Source organism: Sinohyriopsis cumingii, chromosome 4, assembly GCF_028554795.1.
Source record: "Sinohyriopsis cumingii isolate HCF-2022 chromosome 4, ASM2855479v2, whole genome shotgun sequence".
Classification (NCBI taxonomy): Eukaryota; Metazoa; Mollusca; class Bivalvia; order Unionida; family Unionidae; genus Sinohyriopsis; species Sinohyriopsis cumingii.
The window spans coordinates 86903698-86923931 of NC_142964.1; the positions used below are offsets into that span (position 1 = coordinate 86903698).

The 20234-nt window shown below is 36.0% G+C and overlaps 1 protein-coding gene across 2 annotated transcripts in view; it reads left to right on the forward strand.

The window, feature by feature from the left end:
- Window positions 1–342: 342 nt before the first annotated feature.
- The window catches only part of LOC149801603 (uncharacterized), a 60966-nt gene continuing 41074 nt past the window's right edge, over window positions 343–20234 (forward strand). For both annotated transcript variants that reach the window (XM_089955860.1, XM_089955859.1), the window contains exons 1-5: window positions 343–820; window positions 7690–7744; window positions 11981–12038; window positions 14203–14322; window positions 16089–16372. In XM_089955860.1, the coding sequence (XP_089811986.1) occupies window positions 443–820; window positions 7690–7744; window positions 11981–12038; window positions 14203–14322; window positions 16089–16372 (895 nt within the window). In that variant the 5' untranslated portion in view covers window positions 343–442. The remainder of the gene's footprint in view (window positions 821–7689; window positions 7745–11980; window positions 12039–14202; window positions 14323–16088; window positions 16373–20234) is intronic.

Sequence of the window (20234 nt, forward strand, 5' to 3'; positions counted from 1 at the left end):
GTATTTTATTTTTGTCAATCGCTCGAATTCGGTATGAGTTTTGCTTCAATATTGGGAAACAAAGGTGTGCAGAAATGCCCGACAGCGGCGTATATAAAATGGTAACGGAAACAGCAAGCAAAATAAAAAAATTATTGTTTTAAAATTTGTGCTACCACTACCATCGACAATGTTCTTGAATAAGAATATTTATCAGTGGAATATAGTTTGAAATTTAATAGTCGAATGTTTCCTAGTTAATGTTAGTGTCGATTATATTTTCGTGAAAATTGTGGGATCGGTATCACAGTATTAGTTTTAATTTAGTTTTGAAAAGAAAAATAAGCACTTGATTGACTTCGATTGATTGATTGGGCGACGTCACACGCTTTCGTGTCAAGTACGTAAAGGGGTACATTCGTGAAAAAAAAAGGAACTTCTGTTTAGAAAACAAGAACTTGTTATGATGGCAGCAAATAACCGGGGTGGGATGCGGCCCCAGGGCCGATCTCCGCCATTTTTGGCGGTAGGATTATTTGTGGCTTTGTGCATACTTGGTTTCAATTACTGGAGCATGTCCTCCAGAAACGCTGAACTAGGAAACGAAATTACCCTGCTGGAAAGCGAAGTGCGTGTCCTCTCAGCTAAAAAGGTTTCGGCTGAAAAGCGTTCTGAGAGTGTGCTAGATAAAGTGAAGGATCTGGAGGATATATTAAAGAAAGAAAGAAATAATTATGGAAACAAGGAGGCAGAAGTGGCGGAGTGCAACAAAAACCTGCATCTAAAAGAAGAGGAATTGATAGAGACTAGGGAGGAAGTAGACAACTGCAAATCATTATCGGTAATTAGAATTTTCACGACTAACTTACATGACATCTCATCGCTAGCGCAATGGGCGGCTAAATATATGGGAATTGTAAAAGGCATTAAAGAACTATTAAACTCAGTAATTTCAATAACTGCGCACATTTTTTCACATATTTCAAACGCGAGCAATTTAGGTCACCTCATTTTGTCAACGCAAGTTGGTCTTGGAATCTCACGGTCTGAATGTACCCTCATTAAAATGTTGTCAAGTCAGAACTTACTGATGAAAGGTAACATACTCATAAAGGAAAAAATGTTGTTGCTGTAGGGTTTAACGCCATTTGTCAGCACAAGATAGGCTATACATGGCGGCCAATATAACTAGTGGAGGAAGAACCCTGGAAAACCCTGGGAAGAACTATCGACCCATGAGAAGCTACTGACAAGCTTTCTCACAATTCCACGTTAGCTGAGCCTGAGACTTGAACCTACGCAAACAGAGGTGAAATGGCAGTGATCTGTAACGCTGAGCATTTTAGACGACTCAGCTACTCGGGGCCCCAGAAAAAATGTAGCTAAGTCAAAGCATAGTACAAGTTGCCTCTGTCCCATTCCACTCTATTTTAGATTTTTTGACATTTGTGTTGGGGAGGGGTTGTCTCATAGTTATGTCACTGATGATTCAAGATGATAGGCTGCATAGGCTATAGTTAAACTGGATGTCAAAATATGTATTAGAAAGAGAAAAAAAGAGATGAGCAGGAGGGATCAAAGGTAGACCACAAAATGTTTTCTGCCTTTATTTTTCTCTCAGATGTCTGGTGACAGAACAACTAAGGCACAATTTATGCTGCAGCATCAGGTTTGTTAATCAGTAGAGTTTTCAGGACACTCAATACTAATTAATAAATTTGCTTTGACTGACCTTGGTATGCAGACAGCAAGTATAATCCATCTTATTTTGAGCCATATAATTAAATCCTTCAGAACACTCACTTTTTAGTATTAATACCTGACAGAACACAACACCTGTGTATCCAGTAGCTATTGACATCAGATTTAAATTACGAATGTTTGCATGGAAAGCATCATCACCCAAAGCAAGAACAATGCTTCATAACTGTTCCAGTGATATAGGTTTTGCTCTATGCTTGAGATATGTTGTTCATGCCTTGGGGTGATGCTGCTTTCCATTCATGCATCAGCAATTCATATTCAAGGTTGCAGACATCAGTAGCAACTGGATACACTGGTTTTCTATCTTGTAGTCAGTATCAAGGTCATTCACAAATTTTCACAAGAACATAGTAATGTGAATATTTGAAATTCAAAGCAATTTTTGACAAACAAGTAATACATATTTATATTTGAAATTATTTTAATTATGATATTTATATGTATACCAAGATTCAGGTACTGTGGCATTCTGATCCTGTAGACTAAAAACAATCAACAAATCAAAGATTTTATTGATGTATTTTACTAATTTTAAGTTGAGCAGGCGCTAATTGTTATTCATATAACTTCTGAGATATTGTTGACAGGTGTCTGTGTGTTTGAAAATAAAAGGCTCCAGCAATTAACCACCATGAGGATTTCATTAAAAACATGATCAGTGTACCAGAAATGTGGCACCCAAACATGATTATGATATGTTGTTTACTTGTTAATAACAGGATAAATATATATATATATATATATATATATATATATATATATATATATATATATATATACACACATAATGCTTGGCAAACAATTAACTGGATGACAAAAAATTGTTCTCAATTTCACAAGTTTGCTTATGAAACATTTTGATGCATCTTGCATATTACATGGTGACTCAATTGTAATTGTTAAATAAATGAATAAATTAAGTGTTTACAAATTCTTATGAACAGTCAAGCTTTAATTATTGTTAAAGTAGTTGACAGGATGAGTCTGCTGTCTTATTTAGGCAAAAAAGGAAACTTGCTAAGTTTCTGGTTCTAATTTAGAAATTTGTAATTTATCAGCATATGGTTTTATCTTCTTTTTATAATCATTTTGTGATATTGTTTTGGGGTGCTCTCAAATTTCCCAAGTGCAATGTTTCAGTCAGCTTGCCCTGGCAGTGCTCAAAAACACATGCCCAGTTTTGGTGACTTAAAAAAAAGAAATCACAAGCCCTACCTCAAATTACCCTATGCACAAAATTACCCAATTTTTTTAAAAATTATTTTCACACTAAATTGAAAAATATTGTATACTTAAAATATGAACAGATAAAAACTAATTTATATTATATTGACTTGTGTCTTTATTCAGTGTCATCCATACTCAATGGATCAGCAGTGTTTATGTACATTAGCATCTAAAGGTTGTCTTGTTTTTAACAGTTGTCTTTACACTTTTTGTATTGTTCACTTGTGCTGCTTAATTTGTTTAACCAGTGTTCCATTACATGTAAGTGTGAGCAAGGGACAGCTGAATTATTATCCATTAAACTTTATCTTGAATAATCCTAAGCAACACACTAACAATTAAAGAAGACCATACAAAATAAAAAAACAAAGTACTTGAGTGTTTCTTTTGATACCATTTGAAAAGAAAAGCCACTTACTACAAGTAGGTACATGACATTCCAAGAATTAAATGAGAACATGTTCTTCCATCCAACATGGAACGAACTGTCCAAGGGTACATCCAACTGGGAATATCTTTTCATTGCCATCATTTGTCCACAACAGTTTGACATGTGGCTCAGGTAAGTCTACATTTCCAACTTTTGTTCTTTTTGGCTTTGATATCCTCAGTGGTGTATGCAAGGTCTGATTCTCCAGTTCGTAGCAGGGAACATCCGAGTCACTTATGGTCTCAGTGTAAGATCTCCCTTGATTCAACAGTTATATAAATATACTCACTTCTTCTTAATCCTTGAATGGCCTTGACCTGTATCTTGGGAGACATAATACATATACCTCTTCTCCAGCTTTCAGTCTTTCCCAGTTACATTCTGGTGCCTAGAGTAGAAGAGTAGAAACTTACTGTTGCAACATTATCATGTTTGCATGAATCTGGTTGTCTTGTGCTCAGCAGTACAGTATGCCATCTGCATGCAGTTTCTGTACATTTTGCTCTTGCTGTGGACTTCATGCTGTCTCACAGCCATCTGTACACAGGCCATTAATAGCAACCAAATATGACATCAAAATTTCTACATCCCAAAATGACCTCCAACATTCAACCAATGGATGTGGGAATTTCAAGGTTACTATAAAAAAATGCTAGTACTTTTGTATTGAGAAAATTAAAATAAATTGTTGCAATCAAGATCACAAGATTTTTCTTGAAAAATAACTGGATTTCATTATAAAGATTAACCTTAGTCAACACAATCATAGGAGTTCCACATCACATTTCTGGCCAAACGTTGATGATGACTCGTGTTTGGGTTAAAGGAAGAAGCCTCTCATTTCAGGATTAGAAGCCCATGGTCACTGTGACTGGAATAAGGAAAATGTTTCTGCACATTGACTGTACATTTACATCACCTGCTTGGATACAACCTTGTGGATAGTTTTGTTCTTGAGGTAAGGAAAAGCCTGCTATTTTTTGGGATCAAAAGGTCAAGTTTCCATTAACCGTAAGAAGAAAAATGGTGGTTCCTCATAATAACATTACTTCTGTATGACTGACTTGGCATAAGGAAGAAGCCTGTTTTTGAAGTCAAAAGGTCCAAAATCTAAGTCTCTGTTGCTGGCTTCTGCACACAAATTTCAGTTCTCAACCATGGTACATTTGCCAACATTTGTAGACGACTTGCATGTTGTCTAAAAAAAGAAGCTTTTTGATTGTGGGGTCAGAGGTCAAGGTAACTGACTGAAAGAAATGTTTGTTGCATAGTGACCTATATTCTAGATTATTCAAATTGACCAACATTTGTGAAGGGCTTACACATAAGGCATGGAGTAGGTCTCTTGATTTTAGGGTGATTAGGACATAGATCAGGGTTGTTAAAGTTACAAAAAATATGGAGTTTTGCAGAATAAGTTTTTCACCAGAGTACGTCCCTTGACTAATGTGTGGATTGCTTGTACTAATTAGGATAAAAGTCGCAGGTCGCCATCATGCTAAATGTAAATAATAGCTTCTACACAGTAAAATTTGTTCTGAACATACCCAAACAGAAAGGATAAGGTCATTGATACTAGGGCATAACCGATTAGCATTTTTCTACTGATTTCCGATTCCGGATTTTGGGCATGAAATTTTTCCGATTCCGGATACGATTCAATTAATCGGAAATGCTAAATTAAAAGGTTTTTCAAATTAACTTTTTAAACCGTGTTACACACGTTTTGCATATCACACCGATGTCACAAGGGGAAGGATATGGCAGGACTATAGCAAAATGCAACGAAGTTCAAAGCCACAAAGAATCCATGAAATTTTTTATTTTTTTGCCAGTTCCGACCCATTCTTTGTTCAACAATTAGTTGATCTTGCCGCCAGGCTTTTATTTTCCCACCTTAATCATTTATGTCGGCAAGCGGCCAGTTCCATCCTGTACTTTATTCAACAATTAGTTGATCTTGCCGCCATGCTTTAATGTCGCGGTCAAATAAAAATAAAACAGGCTTTTGTTTGGTCCTATAAAGTTGGCCTCTTGCAGAATCATTTTCTTTTAATACCTCATTAGCATGTGTCAATGTATTCAATATTATGCCTTCATTATTGAGGATGTTGACATAAACGGGTAGGACTGTATTATATATTTTAATAAATTTAAATCTTTTGGTCTAACTCAAGTATTATCGTTTCACCCCGTTGTGTTGACCATATTGGACTTTTCTGACTTCTTATTTAACTTTATTAACGCACTATCGAATGACACGCAGTGTTAGACATGGTGCTATAGAAATTCAACTTTATTATTTTTATTATCCAAATTGGTCATTCCTGCCTTGTCCGACTCCGATTAATCGGAAGTTCATACTATCTGGTGGAATCCGATTTCCGGATCAAAAGTCGGTTATGCCCTAATTGATACCCATTGGTCAATAATCTCAAGAGTCAGCCAGGGATCGTCCTGGGCTTTGCCAATGTCGCAAATTGCGATTTTCTTTCCTTATTGGCGACAAAAATATCCCATCTGGCGATTTTTTTGGCGACATACTTTTGGGTTATTTAGTATGTACATACAATCATGGATTTGGACTGGATAAATTAAAAGGGAGAACGAAAGGAAGCCACAAACTTGACTAAGCAATGCATTGGAATCAATCTGTTACACAAACGATCCTTTATTCGTATTGACAACCCCATCTTTACAGTGCATTGTTACATCATAATCTGCTTATGCTGACATCTGGGCTGAGTACTGTATGCTGTGATACAGTCAATCATGCTACCAAACTATACCTACAACTGACCGACTTCTGAAGACACGAATAGAACAGATACAATTAATTGAATGGCTAATCCTTCTTTTTTTTTTTGTTGTTTTTTTTTTTACATATACCAATACAATAGTTTTGCTGAAAATTCATAAAAAAAACTGATAACCTTGGAAGTACCGACTACTGTGTATAAATACAAAGCAAATGGAAAAAATCTCAATCACAATTATATCTGTCGCCAGTACAGCATTTTACTCATTGATCTTTTCCTTTTGCCATCAATCCGTGTTACCGCTGCAGAGACTTAAATTCCGCAACAAGAAACAGCAAAAAAAAAAAAAAACGGTTTTGCATAATTAATAATAATTATTTATTTCTCAAAATACAAGAGTGAAAGAATCCCTAAATTGGGTGTGAATTTATGCTTATATATACGGTCCAATATTGCCAGGTGTTGACTCATGTAAGTTTCATTCGTGGGAATGGAGATCCTATTTTGCTTGTCGAGAAAATTTATACAGCATTCAGTGATCATTCTTGGGATTTAGGAAGCAATTCACTACAACTTTTGTGTAGCCAGCCATAAAGGGGAGGGGGGGCTGCTGGGAGACTACTGGTGTCACCTGTCAGCACTGTAGACTGTGAACGTGGATTCAGTAAGATGAACCTCATAAAAACTGACATCAGAAATAAACTCTGCATCTCATCTCTCGAGAATTTAATGAGAATCAGCATGTACAGATGTGAAAATTTAGACTTTGAAACTACATTCAACAAGTGGGCAGCCCTAAAATCGCGACGGATCTTCATGTAACACTTTGTAACATTTTGTTAATGCTTGTTGTAATTAGAGTATTAACTAACCCATCTTTTGTAATTTTCATTGCCTGTTACATTAATAGACTAAATTAACACTTGAAAAAATGTACACTAATTGTTCTGGCGACACTTTTTGAAAATTGGCGACAAAATATTGAGGTTGGCGATTTTTTTGGCGACAGCTTTTTAAAAGCCAGGACCATCCCTGGTCAGCCATGTCATACTGGTGCCTACATAGAGGACTGTTAATAACAGGACAGACATACTTGTTCTTGGCTGCTTTCCTTAACTTTAAAGCCGTGCAAACCTGATTTGAATGTCTTCTAATGTGCACATTGGAAACCCAGAGTCCTCTTCTACTTTCTTGAACATATGCCTTTTAGGCACCCTTGTACATATTGGGCTGTATTTTCCGGCTGTACTAAGGAGGTAATAGTGGTAGCTTTTTCTGTTGGGGAGAACATATTGAGCTGTATGTTCAGGTTGTGCAAACAGGGAAACAGTGGTAGCTTTCTATGCTGGAAGGGAAAAACATAATATATACTGTTTGTGGCACACTGATACGAGCCTTGTAATTCCTGTTTCAGAAGTCATGATAAAAAGCGAAGTCTGCCAAAACAAAGCCACCTCAAAATCCCATGTGACACACCTTTGGTGAGTCCATCCATAAAAATTTCATGATTTTTACTTCTTTTTTCTTCAGAGTTCTTGTGAGGAAAACAAGAAGACACTTCAAGCAGAAGTTAAAAAATTGAAAGGTTAGTTTTCCATTTAAGATGAGTATGAGCAAATAGACATCACTCTCGCACACACATACATATGGACATCTGAAGGAGAATGACCACTGTTTCTTGCATTTTTATCATTCTTTCAACTGCATCTACCATATCAATAATTTCTTAATATAAAGGGAACAACTGCCTAGTACAGAGGAGCAGTTGCTTCTCTGGAAATGAAGAATGCACTTGGTAACCATGTGATTTATTAAACAGGAAAAGTACAGTCATTAAGTTCATTCTGTTTTTTTGTGCTTTTGATTTTTAGATTTGCAACTGTAGTTTATATATGAATTATGCCCAAGGATATGCTCAGAAATTGATACGAGGAACATACATGATAATTTTGTTGTCGTCATTTAAAGACATGTATTTTATTGGACTTGTGTTGCTCTGCCATAAAATGACAAACCTTAAAAAAGTCATACCAGAGCTGCATTCAGTAGGATAACATTGCATACTTTTAGTGTGAATGGCCTGTCTTTTCATAGGAACTTCAGCCAGCTCTTCTGTAGGGATATTCAAATCCATATCATCATTAGTGAGAAGCAAGACATAGCAGGCACTTCACATTTAAGTCATTCTTTAATAACAGAAGAAAGATAAAATAAAATTAGCCCAACATTGACTAAAGCATTTGTTGATACAGTAACGTTGACTTTATACAATTGCAAAACAAAAGCAGAGTAGTACAGGGGTCGGCAACCTACAGCATGCATGCCACAAGGTGGCACGTCAAGAGGTTTTGTGTGTCACTCCACTCGAAGGGCAGCCAAAAATCTTGATTTTAACAGTGTTACCTTCTTACTGGTGGCACACACTCATTCATTTCATAATTAATATGGAAAAGGTGGCACGCTATGTAAAATAGTTTGACGACCTCTGGAGTAGCATGTTTGATTATAACTTCAGATACCTCCACCACTACAACTTGTATTGTTCTGTTCCAGTCATTGTTCTGCTACAGTACACCTAACATTAGAATTGCAGTGACAAGATATCTGAGTGATCCAAAGAAAATGTCAGCATTTTTCTGACCACACCTTAAGGAAATACAAAAGGACAGTCAGATTTTAAGCATGTGTGTATAGCCATATAATGACTTCAAAATTTACTTGAAAGACAGTGTGAGAAAATGTTGAAATATTTAGGGGTCTTACTTTGAAGCTGTAGATATATGGATTTGGCAGTGACCAAAACTGCTCATTGCAATTCCTGTAGTAAACTTAATTCAGTGGCATTATTTTGGTACATAAGAGTATATGCCAGTTGATTGTGCAGGCATTCATAGTCTCTTTTATACCTTTAATTATGGATTAGAGTCAGAAATGTTTTCATCTTTGTTTGATGATTGGTGCTGTTGGCTAAGCAAACATTTATTGAAATTTGTGAAATTACTGTAAAATTTCTGTAGCCACATCATAATTATGTTGCATCCAACTTTTGTTATAACAAAGCATGTTATAGCAGGGTTCACTCGGCATCAGACTTATTAGGTAACAAGCATTAGTTCAGATGGAAAATACATTTAACCCAAATATGATTAGACTTTAAAATTCCTCGATTTTTATCTTGAAATGTATTTACTCTTCTGTGTACTTAATTCCGACATTCTGTCCTTTCAAATTGTATAATATAAAAGCATTTCTAAATTACATTAATGGGCAGCATTTTTTATCAATGCTTTTAATAGAAAATGTGATTTTCATTGAGCCTATCCATCCATGCTTCTCTGTCTTTTCTGTCTTTTTGTCCATCCATCTCTCCCACTTAAAGTTCCGCTCACTAGCTAATTTAATTATTGTCAGTCCCATTTTAGTGGTAAGTGAGACATAGCAGTCACTTTTCTGCTGGATGAACAATTGCAGCTATCAAGAGAGTGTTAAAGTTTTAGCTGAAGCTGTTCATTTGCATTCATTTATTAAACCCTCTTGATAGCTTCTCATCGTACTTGGCATGAATCATTATGAAGCTAAGACAATTCTTCTACAACAAGTTCTCATGTCCCATATACCTTTTGTCAAAGTCGCAGTTAAAGAACTCTTGAAAATCTTGGTACTGCTCAAGAATATCATGTAAGTGGTTAGATATTTTGTTGGGGCCCCGAGTGGCCGAGTGGTCTGAAGCACTCACCGTTCCGGATCACTGCCATCTCACCTCTGTCTGCGTGGGTTCGAGTCCAAGGCTCGGCTAGCGTGGGTAGGTGGGAAAGCCTGCCAGTAGCTTCTCGTGGGTCGGTGGTTCTTCCCTGGGTTTTCCAGGGTTCTTCCTCCACCAGTTATATTGGCCGCCATGTATAGCCTATCTTGTGCTGTAAAATGACGTTAAACCCTAGATCAACAGATATTTTGTTATAATGGTTTTTACTAGTTTGATTATTTATTCAGCGATTTAAATAGCATTGTTGTCTATGAGATTTTTGGAGTGAAGCAGGCACAATGAATTGTTTTAAAGCCCAATTGCCATCATATGCTAATGAACAGAATTTGATGAAAAATGAGATAACATCCTGGTATTGAGTTAGTTGGAGCTAATCTTCTATAAGAAATGTGGCTGCCATTACAAAAAGAAGAAAACACTTTGAATGAATTCTGAAAAAGTATTCGACTGCGCTTGGCCAAATATGACAGTAAGCATCCAGGTATAGAAGTATTTAATATTTATATAAACAATGCTAATTATCCACCACTAACAGTTGGAATATATACTGGTAAGCAGATACCAGTCAAGTGGATAATCTCTAGGGCCACTTAGGCATCTTGTTAGAGTTATTGCTCTTTTGCCTAGTAGACTTACGCAGTGTATGACAAAATCTTGTGCAGATAAGTAGTCTCAGATTTCAGTTTATTGCCATGGAATTGGAGATTATCAGATATGATCATCATCTAAAGAGTTTTTGCCCTTTTCTTATTTGGAGTATGACAGAATCTTGTGAACAATACTAATGTGACAGTTTTCAGTGGATCACTGTGAAATTTTGTATATGTTATGGCCATCATTTGAGTTATTGCTTTATTGTACTGTGGCAGAATGCAATGTTGGACATAATTATTTAAATGAAGCTTGCCTTGTGGTTTTTAGCTCTGTTGTTCACTGGTCCATTAGCACAAGCTTGTTATTAATATTTCTCCTAAATTATTTGGAAGATTGCATGAAGCTTTACACACATTCATTTCAACATCAAGCTAGTTTTGAATGAAAAATGGTGCCAGACAGACATCCACTATGGTAAAAATCATATTAAAAAATAGTACATAAGACTTAGTTTTTGAATCATTCACACTGAACCTTAAACTGCGAGATTTTTGCAGTGAAGTGAATGTTATTCAGTGCCTTACAGCCCAATCAGCATTGTATATCATTGTAGGTTTCTAGACTGAATATTGGTAAAATTTGAATAAACGTTTTACTACATTTTATAAAAACGTAGCATTACATAACTTGTGTGAAGAACGCATATTTTGAACGTTACCCATTGTCAATGTTGCCCTTCAGGGACAAAATTTTACACACATTTGCAAATCTTTATGTGAAGAAAATAATACTATTTTCATAAAGTTTAATTTATATTTCTTTTGTTTTATATTATTTTTTAGAAGAATGTGTATAATCTTGCACATTTCGGAACACTTTTGTTTCAACCCACTTCTCCCTATTTTCAGCATTCGAGTACAGCTGAGCTCTTTCTTTCTCACCCATGTGACAGATTTGCTAACCTTACTTTTCTTATCTCAGCCTGCTTGTCTCATCCCAATTGTCACAGTCATGGTGTCCATGCGCTAGGAACTTCTTTTCAAGGGAAGAGGCCTTCAGTGTCTTCTGCTATGCCTGATGTTGTTGTTTTAAAATTATAACAACAATAAAATAACAGATACAGCAAAAAAATTTCACTCATAAACAACTCAAGGTCTTTCGATAACACATTTTGAGAGAGACGTACAAACACACACACATGAAATCTAACATTTGGTAGAGCTCATAAGTAAAAATATGTCAAATAACCCAAAACTGTTAAGCCCATCAGAGTGTATCACATGAATAAACTGTTTGAATCTTTGCTCTTGCACCTTAATACACCATCAACTTTATTAAACACTTTATGCTTTAATAGTTTGTTGCACTTTGGGGTATGGGGAGGGGGTGAAGAACACAGAAACAATATCTGCCATTATGGTTAAAAATATTAAAGGACTGATTCAAACAAACTTATCATTTTAGCGGAAGTGGCAAATCAGGCATCTGCTGCTCAACAGGCTGCCAATGCTTGCTCAGAGAGGTAGGTAGACACTAATAGAACCCTTTATAGGCATCGTTGTAGTGCAGGAATATTCAACCTGAAATTCAGAATTTTCCTATACTACACTAAAGCAAAATGTAGAATTTTGTTAACATATATGAACAGATATGACAGGTTAAAGATAAGATGGCAAATTGTGAATACTGATTCAGACAGCAAAACATTTATTGAAAATTTCCTTCCTGAAGATAGAACTTAAAAGGTTAGGTCTGCACTGAAATATTCATTTTAAAGTTTGAATGATGTTTTAACACATTTTAGTCTTTAATGAACTGTGGTTGTAAGCGCAGTTATAACAGCAGTGTATAGCATCAGATTTGTGTAAGGGTATATTAGCCCTTATGCTTTCAACAAAAGACTTCTTTTGGAGTCTAGTTAGTCCTAAATGCAAATGGTGTTGATCTGCTTTTCACATGGCCACCACAGTGGCCAGCTTCGAAATCTTGGTAGTGCTAATCCTGAATGGATGGTTGTATCAACATGGTTTTTGTTTTTACTAAATGACTTCTTATGATGCCTAGTTGGTACTATATGGAAATGGTGCTGTGAAGACATTTAATATGGCAACCAGGGTGGCCATTTTGGGAAATCATGCTATCACTACTGAATGGTAATATCAGCATGTGGCTGTCATTGAAAGACTTCTTATAATGTCGAGTTAGTCATAATGAGAATGGTACTGATCTGACTTCCAGTATGGATGCCACTATGGCATTTTGTTAGGGCTACTTATGCTAGGTCGCTGGTCATATTTGCGATTTAGGAGTGACACCTGGTACATTTCTCATGCAGGGCTCAGAGTTAATCCACTAATCTGAGGTAATTAATTTAGCTGACATATCACTAAAAAAAAATCCAGCGGCTGCTAATCCATTTTAGTCATAGCAGTTAACATGTGGTCTTTTGGCAGATGTATCAGTTAATGTGATATGCCATTCCCTTTTATGGTTAATTGATTTGTTGATTGAGTTCACTGATTATATACCAACATCCTGCACTGGATGATGTACAACAAATCCCATGGCAGAAATGGACAGATGTTATTCTAAGCATCACGATTTCAGTCCACTGGGTCAGTGCAATGAAATTATTGAACGACACTTTATCATCATAAGCATCCATTTCCTTGATGAATTGATTAAATGAGAGTCATGAGTCTTGATTTTCTTTTTACTTGATTATACACAGTTAAGAAACAAAGAAATGTTCATCCACATTGGGTTGATGACTGTCCATGGCTTGAGTTCAGTAACTTTGGAGAAAAGATGTTTTGCAGATATTGTGAACAGTATCCCAAATTGGCACAGGTTGAAAATTCAGATAGTGTATTTGTCAACGTAAGTAACAAATTCAGGACTTAATCCAGCAAATCTCATGATCATTTTGGACTTCATAAAGCCTTGCAGCACAGTATATGCATGACAATTTTCCAGCATGTGAAGAAAATCCCTGAAATTAGAGTTGCTAAAACTCCACTTTGAAAAACTGTTTTAAAACTAAATGAGAATGAAAGAAAATGAATAAAATGAGAGCTCCCTTTGGCACAGACCATACCCTAAAAAAGTTGTTGCTAATTATAAGACAGACAAGAGACTTTGTTCTGTCAGTTCATCAGGTTTTGGGAGAAATTAAGGACGGTGTGAATTACAGTAAATTTCTTTCCATTGGAAGTACTGATGCTGCAATACTGGATCAAATTATATATGTGTGTGTGTGTGTGTGTGTATATATATGTGTGTGTATAAATGTGTGTAACATAATGAAATTTTGAAACACGTAAAATGCAGGTTGGGACAAGTGAAATTTTCTGAAAATTGATTTAAAAAAATAATTTTATCAGCACTGCTTTTTTAAGTGTTCGAGATGACGCATTATCTGTGTTTCACTTTTGATAGCATGATGTTTTTCACAGGTTTTATTGTCTAGGTCCAGGTACCTAATTAATTGTCTACCCCATTCCTGCACTTCAATTCCATGTGAAAACAAGCATGGAACATCGTTGCAATCAATATCAGCCTGGACCATGTAACTCTACAACTCAGTCACGTTGGTCACAGTAAGATTTCATCACTCTGTACTTTGCTGACCTGACCATAGTAGCCAAGGGACAAATAATGTTGAATTTGCTTTTTGTATTTTACAGTGGATGTAAACAGTATGTAGACCAATTCAGAACTAAGATTCTAGATGTGTTGATGAAGACTTATGGTTTTGGAATCATCAAGACCTTACATGGCAGTGGGATAGATGTTGGGACATACATGTGAGTATTTGGATCAATATAGTATGCCATATGATTGTATAAGTTTTGATGAGAGGGATTGGGGTGGACAGTGACAAATGTGCTGGAGATTCTCCTCATATAACTTTAAATTTTTTCATTTTTCTCTTTGTTTTTTTTTTTGTTTGTGGTTTATCAGAGAAATACCATTGTTTTAATGATTAAAACATGACATTGTTTGAGAAAATCATGTAATAGTTTTTAAAACATTTTTCTCTGTCTAGTTACTAGACTAATGATTTTTTTTTTGGTAATGAAATTTATTTAATTCCAATAATTATTGAGACAGATACGGGTACATCAGCAGCTTTGGCCAATTTCACAGATATCACTCAAAAATCATATTGTAAACGGGGACATTGGGCAGTTCTCTTTCTATTTATTATTCACTAATTTGACACTCATTACTATTTTGCTTACCATCTACAAGTTTTATTTCCAAGATAGTCTAATTGATGTTTTGATTGCTCTTTCAACAAGTGGAAAGTCAGTAAAATTTCAGTATAGCTGATGGAGCCAGACAGCAAGTGTTGACATCCAGCAACATGAAATTATCAAACATTTTAGTTATCAACCCTGTTCCATCACTTCAGTTTGTGGATGATTTACATAAAAAAGAAGCCTATTGATTTTGGCGGTAAAATTTCCAAGGTCACTGCAACTGAAGGAAGTAAAATGCCTCTCAACTCTACTGGTAATAGACCAGAAGAGCTTACGTCAATGGTTCCCATCCTTATTTTGGCTCCAACCCTAAACTGGCCATACACAGCATCTCCAGATCATGCGGTTTTTTATGATTTCTTGTAACCCTTCATGACCTACTGAGGACACATGCAACCCTGATTTGAGTTGTGATCTGAGGTTGGGAACCACTGGCTTATAGGATGGTTTCTTTTCTGTCTTCCATTAACATTTGCCTGTCCATTAACAGAAGATTGTTATTACTACTCTTCATAAACTACTATGAGGATTATATCAATTCCTGTGATTTTCTTTTTGTTTCCCTTCACTGGGTGGGTACTGATATTTTGGTAGGAGATCATTTTCATTTTGTAGGTTGATTTTATTCAGGTATATCTGGATTACTAGTGTGAAAAAAATACTGGACTGCTGGTAGTTTAATAGCAAGTATACGTTTTTAATGTGTATAACAACAGATAACTGTAATAGGATGTTTTTAGTTCACCAGTTGTTGGTTATGGTATTCCATCATAAACAGCAAGATGAAGTTATCACTGTATTGTCATCACAAACCAGAAGATACCTTAGTTTTAAATGGGACTTTCAGACCAATAAGGATTTTGATTGAGATTTTATTTTAAAATGCAGCTTTTAATGATTTGTAAATAATATCGCTATGATGTGTGATGTCTGCAGTGTGGCAGTTTTATAGTGATGTCTAGCACTGGGGCTTCATGCCACAGACATGTAACATCGATTCCCACCCAGTCACATTATCCTGACATCAGGCTGACCAGTCCTAACACTAACCTCTTAATGCTGAGCGCCTAGTGAGGCAGCTGTTAGTACCAATTTTAGAAGTCTTTGGTATGACTCAGCTGAGGTTCTAACCTGTGACCTCCTGCATCCAAGGCAGACACTCTAACCACTAGGCCACCAGAGCGGTGCTACTGACGGATAAGAGTGGTCTCTTTGTGTCGCATGGTTCCAGTTATGTATGGAGTGCAGAATAGGACCATGGGGGAAACATGTACTCTAATTAGACACTAGTTCTTGTTATCTTTCAGAAACTATGCTGTACAGCCAAATCAACCTCAAGGCCCCAATAACCCTAACCCTGGTGTAATTGGGCATGGACAGCAGGATGGCATTAATCCAGGTGGTACTCAGGCCCCCAGAGGAGTGATTTCTAATAATCCTGAAGTGAAACAGAATGGACCTGGGAATCAACTTGGTGCTCCTGGACAGCCTGTTGCCAATCCAGTTGACACTAACCAGTCCAATTCTAACATGAACCAACCTAAAGCTAATCAAGAAAGTGAGAATCAACCTAACGCTGGGAACCAACCAGGTATGAGCACAATCTACACACCAAAGAAAGATAATATTGGAAATCATCCAACCAGTATACAGCAGTGAATGTGTATACGTTATTCACTTAGGTGTTAGATATCGGCAGGGTTCAAATGTTGACACCTTCAACTTGCCAACTGATTGGTAGGTAGGTGTGTATTTATTACTAAGTTCAGTGATGAGATAAACAAATGTGAGGCTTGGTTATTTGTGAAAAATGTGAGGCTTGGTTATTTGTGAAAAATGTGAATTCTAAAGCCTGTTCTTCTTTTGTACAAGGATGTAGAAAAGAACCAAGAATTCCATAGCTTATGGGATAATTAGGCCAAGTAAGCTTATGTTATGGCACTGTGTCCAAGTACATTGTTTTCCACCATCCATCAGTTTGTTATTTGACTTACTCTTAAAAATAATTGGACCAATTTTAACCAAATATGATATAAAGCTTCTTGGCATTAAGAACTTTCATATTTATACAAATGATGTCAATCTGCCATCAGATATGGCTGCTGTTACTAAAATTAGAAAAACCTTGAACTGGTTTCTTTTCAAAACCCACTCAGCAGAATTTGACAAAGCATCCTCACATGGAGGACTTTCAGTTATATGTAGGTGATCATGATAGCCATTAAGTCTGGCCACCATTTAAAAAAAATATAAAATGAAATATAACCATATCTGAGTGTGTGTGTGTGTGTGAATTGGATTTTTAACATAACTTTAACAATTTTTCGGTCATGTCGCAGACATGAAGCATGATGTCCCACCCAGTAACATTATCCTGACACCAGGCCGACCAGTCCTAACACTAACCTCTTAATGCTGAGCACCAAGCGAGGCAGCTGTTAGTACCATTTTTATAAGTCATTGGTATGACTCGGAGGGGATTGAACCCACAACCTCCCACATCCGAGGCAAACACTCAGACCACTAGGCCACCAAAGCCGTCTTAACCATATTTGATAAAAAAAATAATCCTGACATAAAGAGCTTTCATTTTTTTTTTCTGGTGTAAATTTAGTGTCTTGTGTTGTTAAGAATAGAAAAACCTTCAAACAGTTTGTTAAAGAGTATTCAACAAAATGTCATCAAACTTTATGGAAATCATTCTGGCTTGAAGAACCTTTAAATTGTACAAGTCATTGCTTGTCCATTATAAAAAATGGTCACTGTTGCCATAAATAGAATATCCTTTTAACAACTTCTAAAATAAACTCCCACACAAAATTATTTTCAATAATTTTATATTTAAGTATCTTATTTTGAATGCAGTTCAGATTTATTCGGATGATTCCAGTCTGCTTTAAAATACAGCCATAGAAAACTATTAAACAACTTTGCAAAAAGTAAACACCCAACATAACTTGACCAACTTTGAGAGAAAACATTCTTGTATAAAGGCTCTTTAATTATTGTACAAAAAATGACACTGATGTGCCATCAGATATTGATGATAAAAAATAGAAACATTGAAACAGCTCTCTTTATATCATGCAGTCAAGAGCAATGGAAGTAGTTTATACAGAATGCATCCTGCTGACACAGATTTATTGGGCAACAACTGATTTATTAAGCTGTTTGGCAGGTGCCTGCCAGATAAACAATTTTAAGCCCACTGGGTCCTCTTGTTACATGTACCAGAGCACATCAAGGTCACTAGTATGTATACTTGCTGGTATGACTCCACTTTGGTCATCTCCCCATGGTCATCAGTCAGATTATATTCAAGGGTCACATTGTCATCTGCGATGACATTTGGTCCTTAAGTACACAATCCAGATAATGACCAGAGGAGATCATCAAAGTGTGGTCAGTCACTGCAAGTATACATTACCTGATGATGCTTGCTTATATATTAAAATTACATAAAAACATGATGGTTTACTAATTAGACAACTGATCATGGACTCTTTTTATGCATTTTTATGGTATAGAAATGATGGATTATGTAAAATTGTATCAGTCTGTCATAGCGCATTACATCCCGACCAGCTATAGAAAAGGAAATAATTTGATAACTTAGTAAGTCATTTAATTGGAGTGGGTGAGAGAAAATTCATTAAAATACACAACACATGACAGACTGAATTAAAAACCAGTTGGACATTTATTTATGCAACTCCAACAGTAGAGCTGCCGTGTATAGTAAAGGATTGCAATAACGCTGATGATAACATTTTGATAGCATCATCTCAAGTATAATCACAACTCTGTCAGTAGATCAACATTGGTCACTTTCTTTCTGTCAACATCCTTGTGTCCTTGCACTAGTGTGGATACTTCGTAATCAAGCACATAACATTTTTATTGTCAATACATCTCAGCCCAGTTTTGTTGAACTCACACATATACACAGTGTGATTCATTGATCAGTGTTCATGGAGGTTCTGTGCAACCCACCCTGCAATGCTGTTAGTAATCATCATGTGTTACTCACTTCTTGACGATATTTTAAAAAAACTTCCCTTGTCTCTTTTTTTAAGTTCCCATTGGAAAGATTGACTGAGTACATCTTGCTGCAGAGTGAGACAAATTCCCCAATGAGTATCAACGTCTCGGCATTATATTTTCCAATAATGTTCTTATTATCTAGATCATAGTATTCACTAATCTGAGGAAGTCCAATAGCTCTTGCACATCATATATATATATATATATATCTGATACATGTTTTCCATCTTCACCTCATAATAAAGACTATCCATGTAAGTGAGCAGTAATTTATCTCCATTACCTTAATGTTTTTTTATCTAATTTGATCATCATTCATCTACCATGGATTGCCACTAAATTATCATCAGATATTTTCATGCTCTCAAAGCATGGTGACATCACTGACCAACTCATTGTTGACATGCTTCCATAAGTTTTCCATGGTCTTACTGAATACACTGTTATTCATCAACTTAAAGAAATCTGACTTGGATTATGTTTGCCTAGCGGTGTTCAAATGTTAAAATCAATTTAAGTTTCAAGCCAGGGATATTGTTTAAACTTGAGCATGTGATGAATAATGCTTACCTGCTTACCAAAATCCACATAATACTTAAGAATTTTTGTAATGCATTGTGTAACAATACTTAACCATTAGATTTGGTACCAGTTGCAGTACACTCTCTCTGATTGCGCTTGTAAATGTTTACTCGTTGGACTTAACATAATGATTGCTACTGTAGTGTTTTCAGGCGCCAACATATAATCATTATGATCTGTGTGAAGTTTTGTTGGATGCTCCAAATCTAACACTAGACTGTAACTGTTATCATCATCAGTCTAACAGCCACTGAATGAATTGATCCAGATTCGTCCATGCAAAATCTCCCGGCATCTTTTGTGACATCGCCCATTGATAAAGATTATTGGTGTCTAGGTAAATGATATACTTTGACTCATAATTGGGATGATAATCAGGCAAGTATTTATTGTTCTTGCATGAATTATGTGTGATCACTAAGATACCACAACGGATTCCCTTTTTGATAAAATTGAACATGTTCACATCGATCAATAACTCCAACTTGATCTTGCTGATCTTCAGTGTGGTATCCCATGATAGTCCAGGAGAAGAATAATACCCTGGCAGATCAAGTTTACAACAATATTTGCATGCGTTGACATTTTCCAATACATGAGCGAAAAATAACATCAAATACAAATCCTGATACTTGCCAAGGTTTTTTAACCTGAAATCATTCCAGACAATATGCACATGTGAATAATCTTCATCTATGATTGTCTCGCCTGTCAACGTTCTGTTAGAAGACTCCATATCAGGCAGTGACATTTCTGTAAATTTATCCCAATGAGGCATGTACACATAAAGATAAATTCCATTGCACAAAACTAACTCAAGACCATCA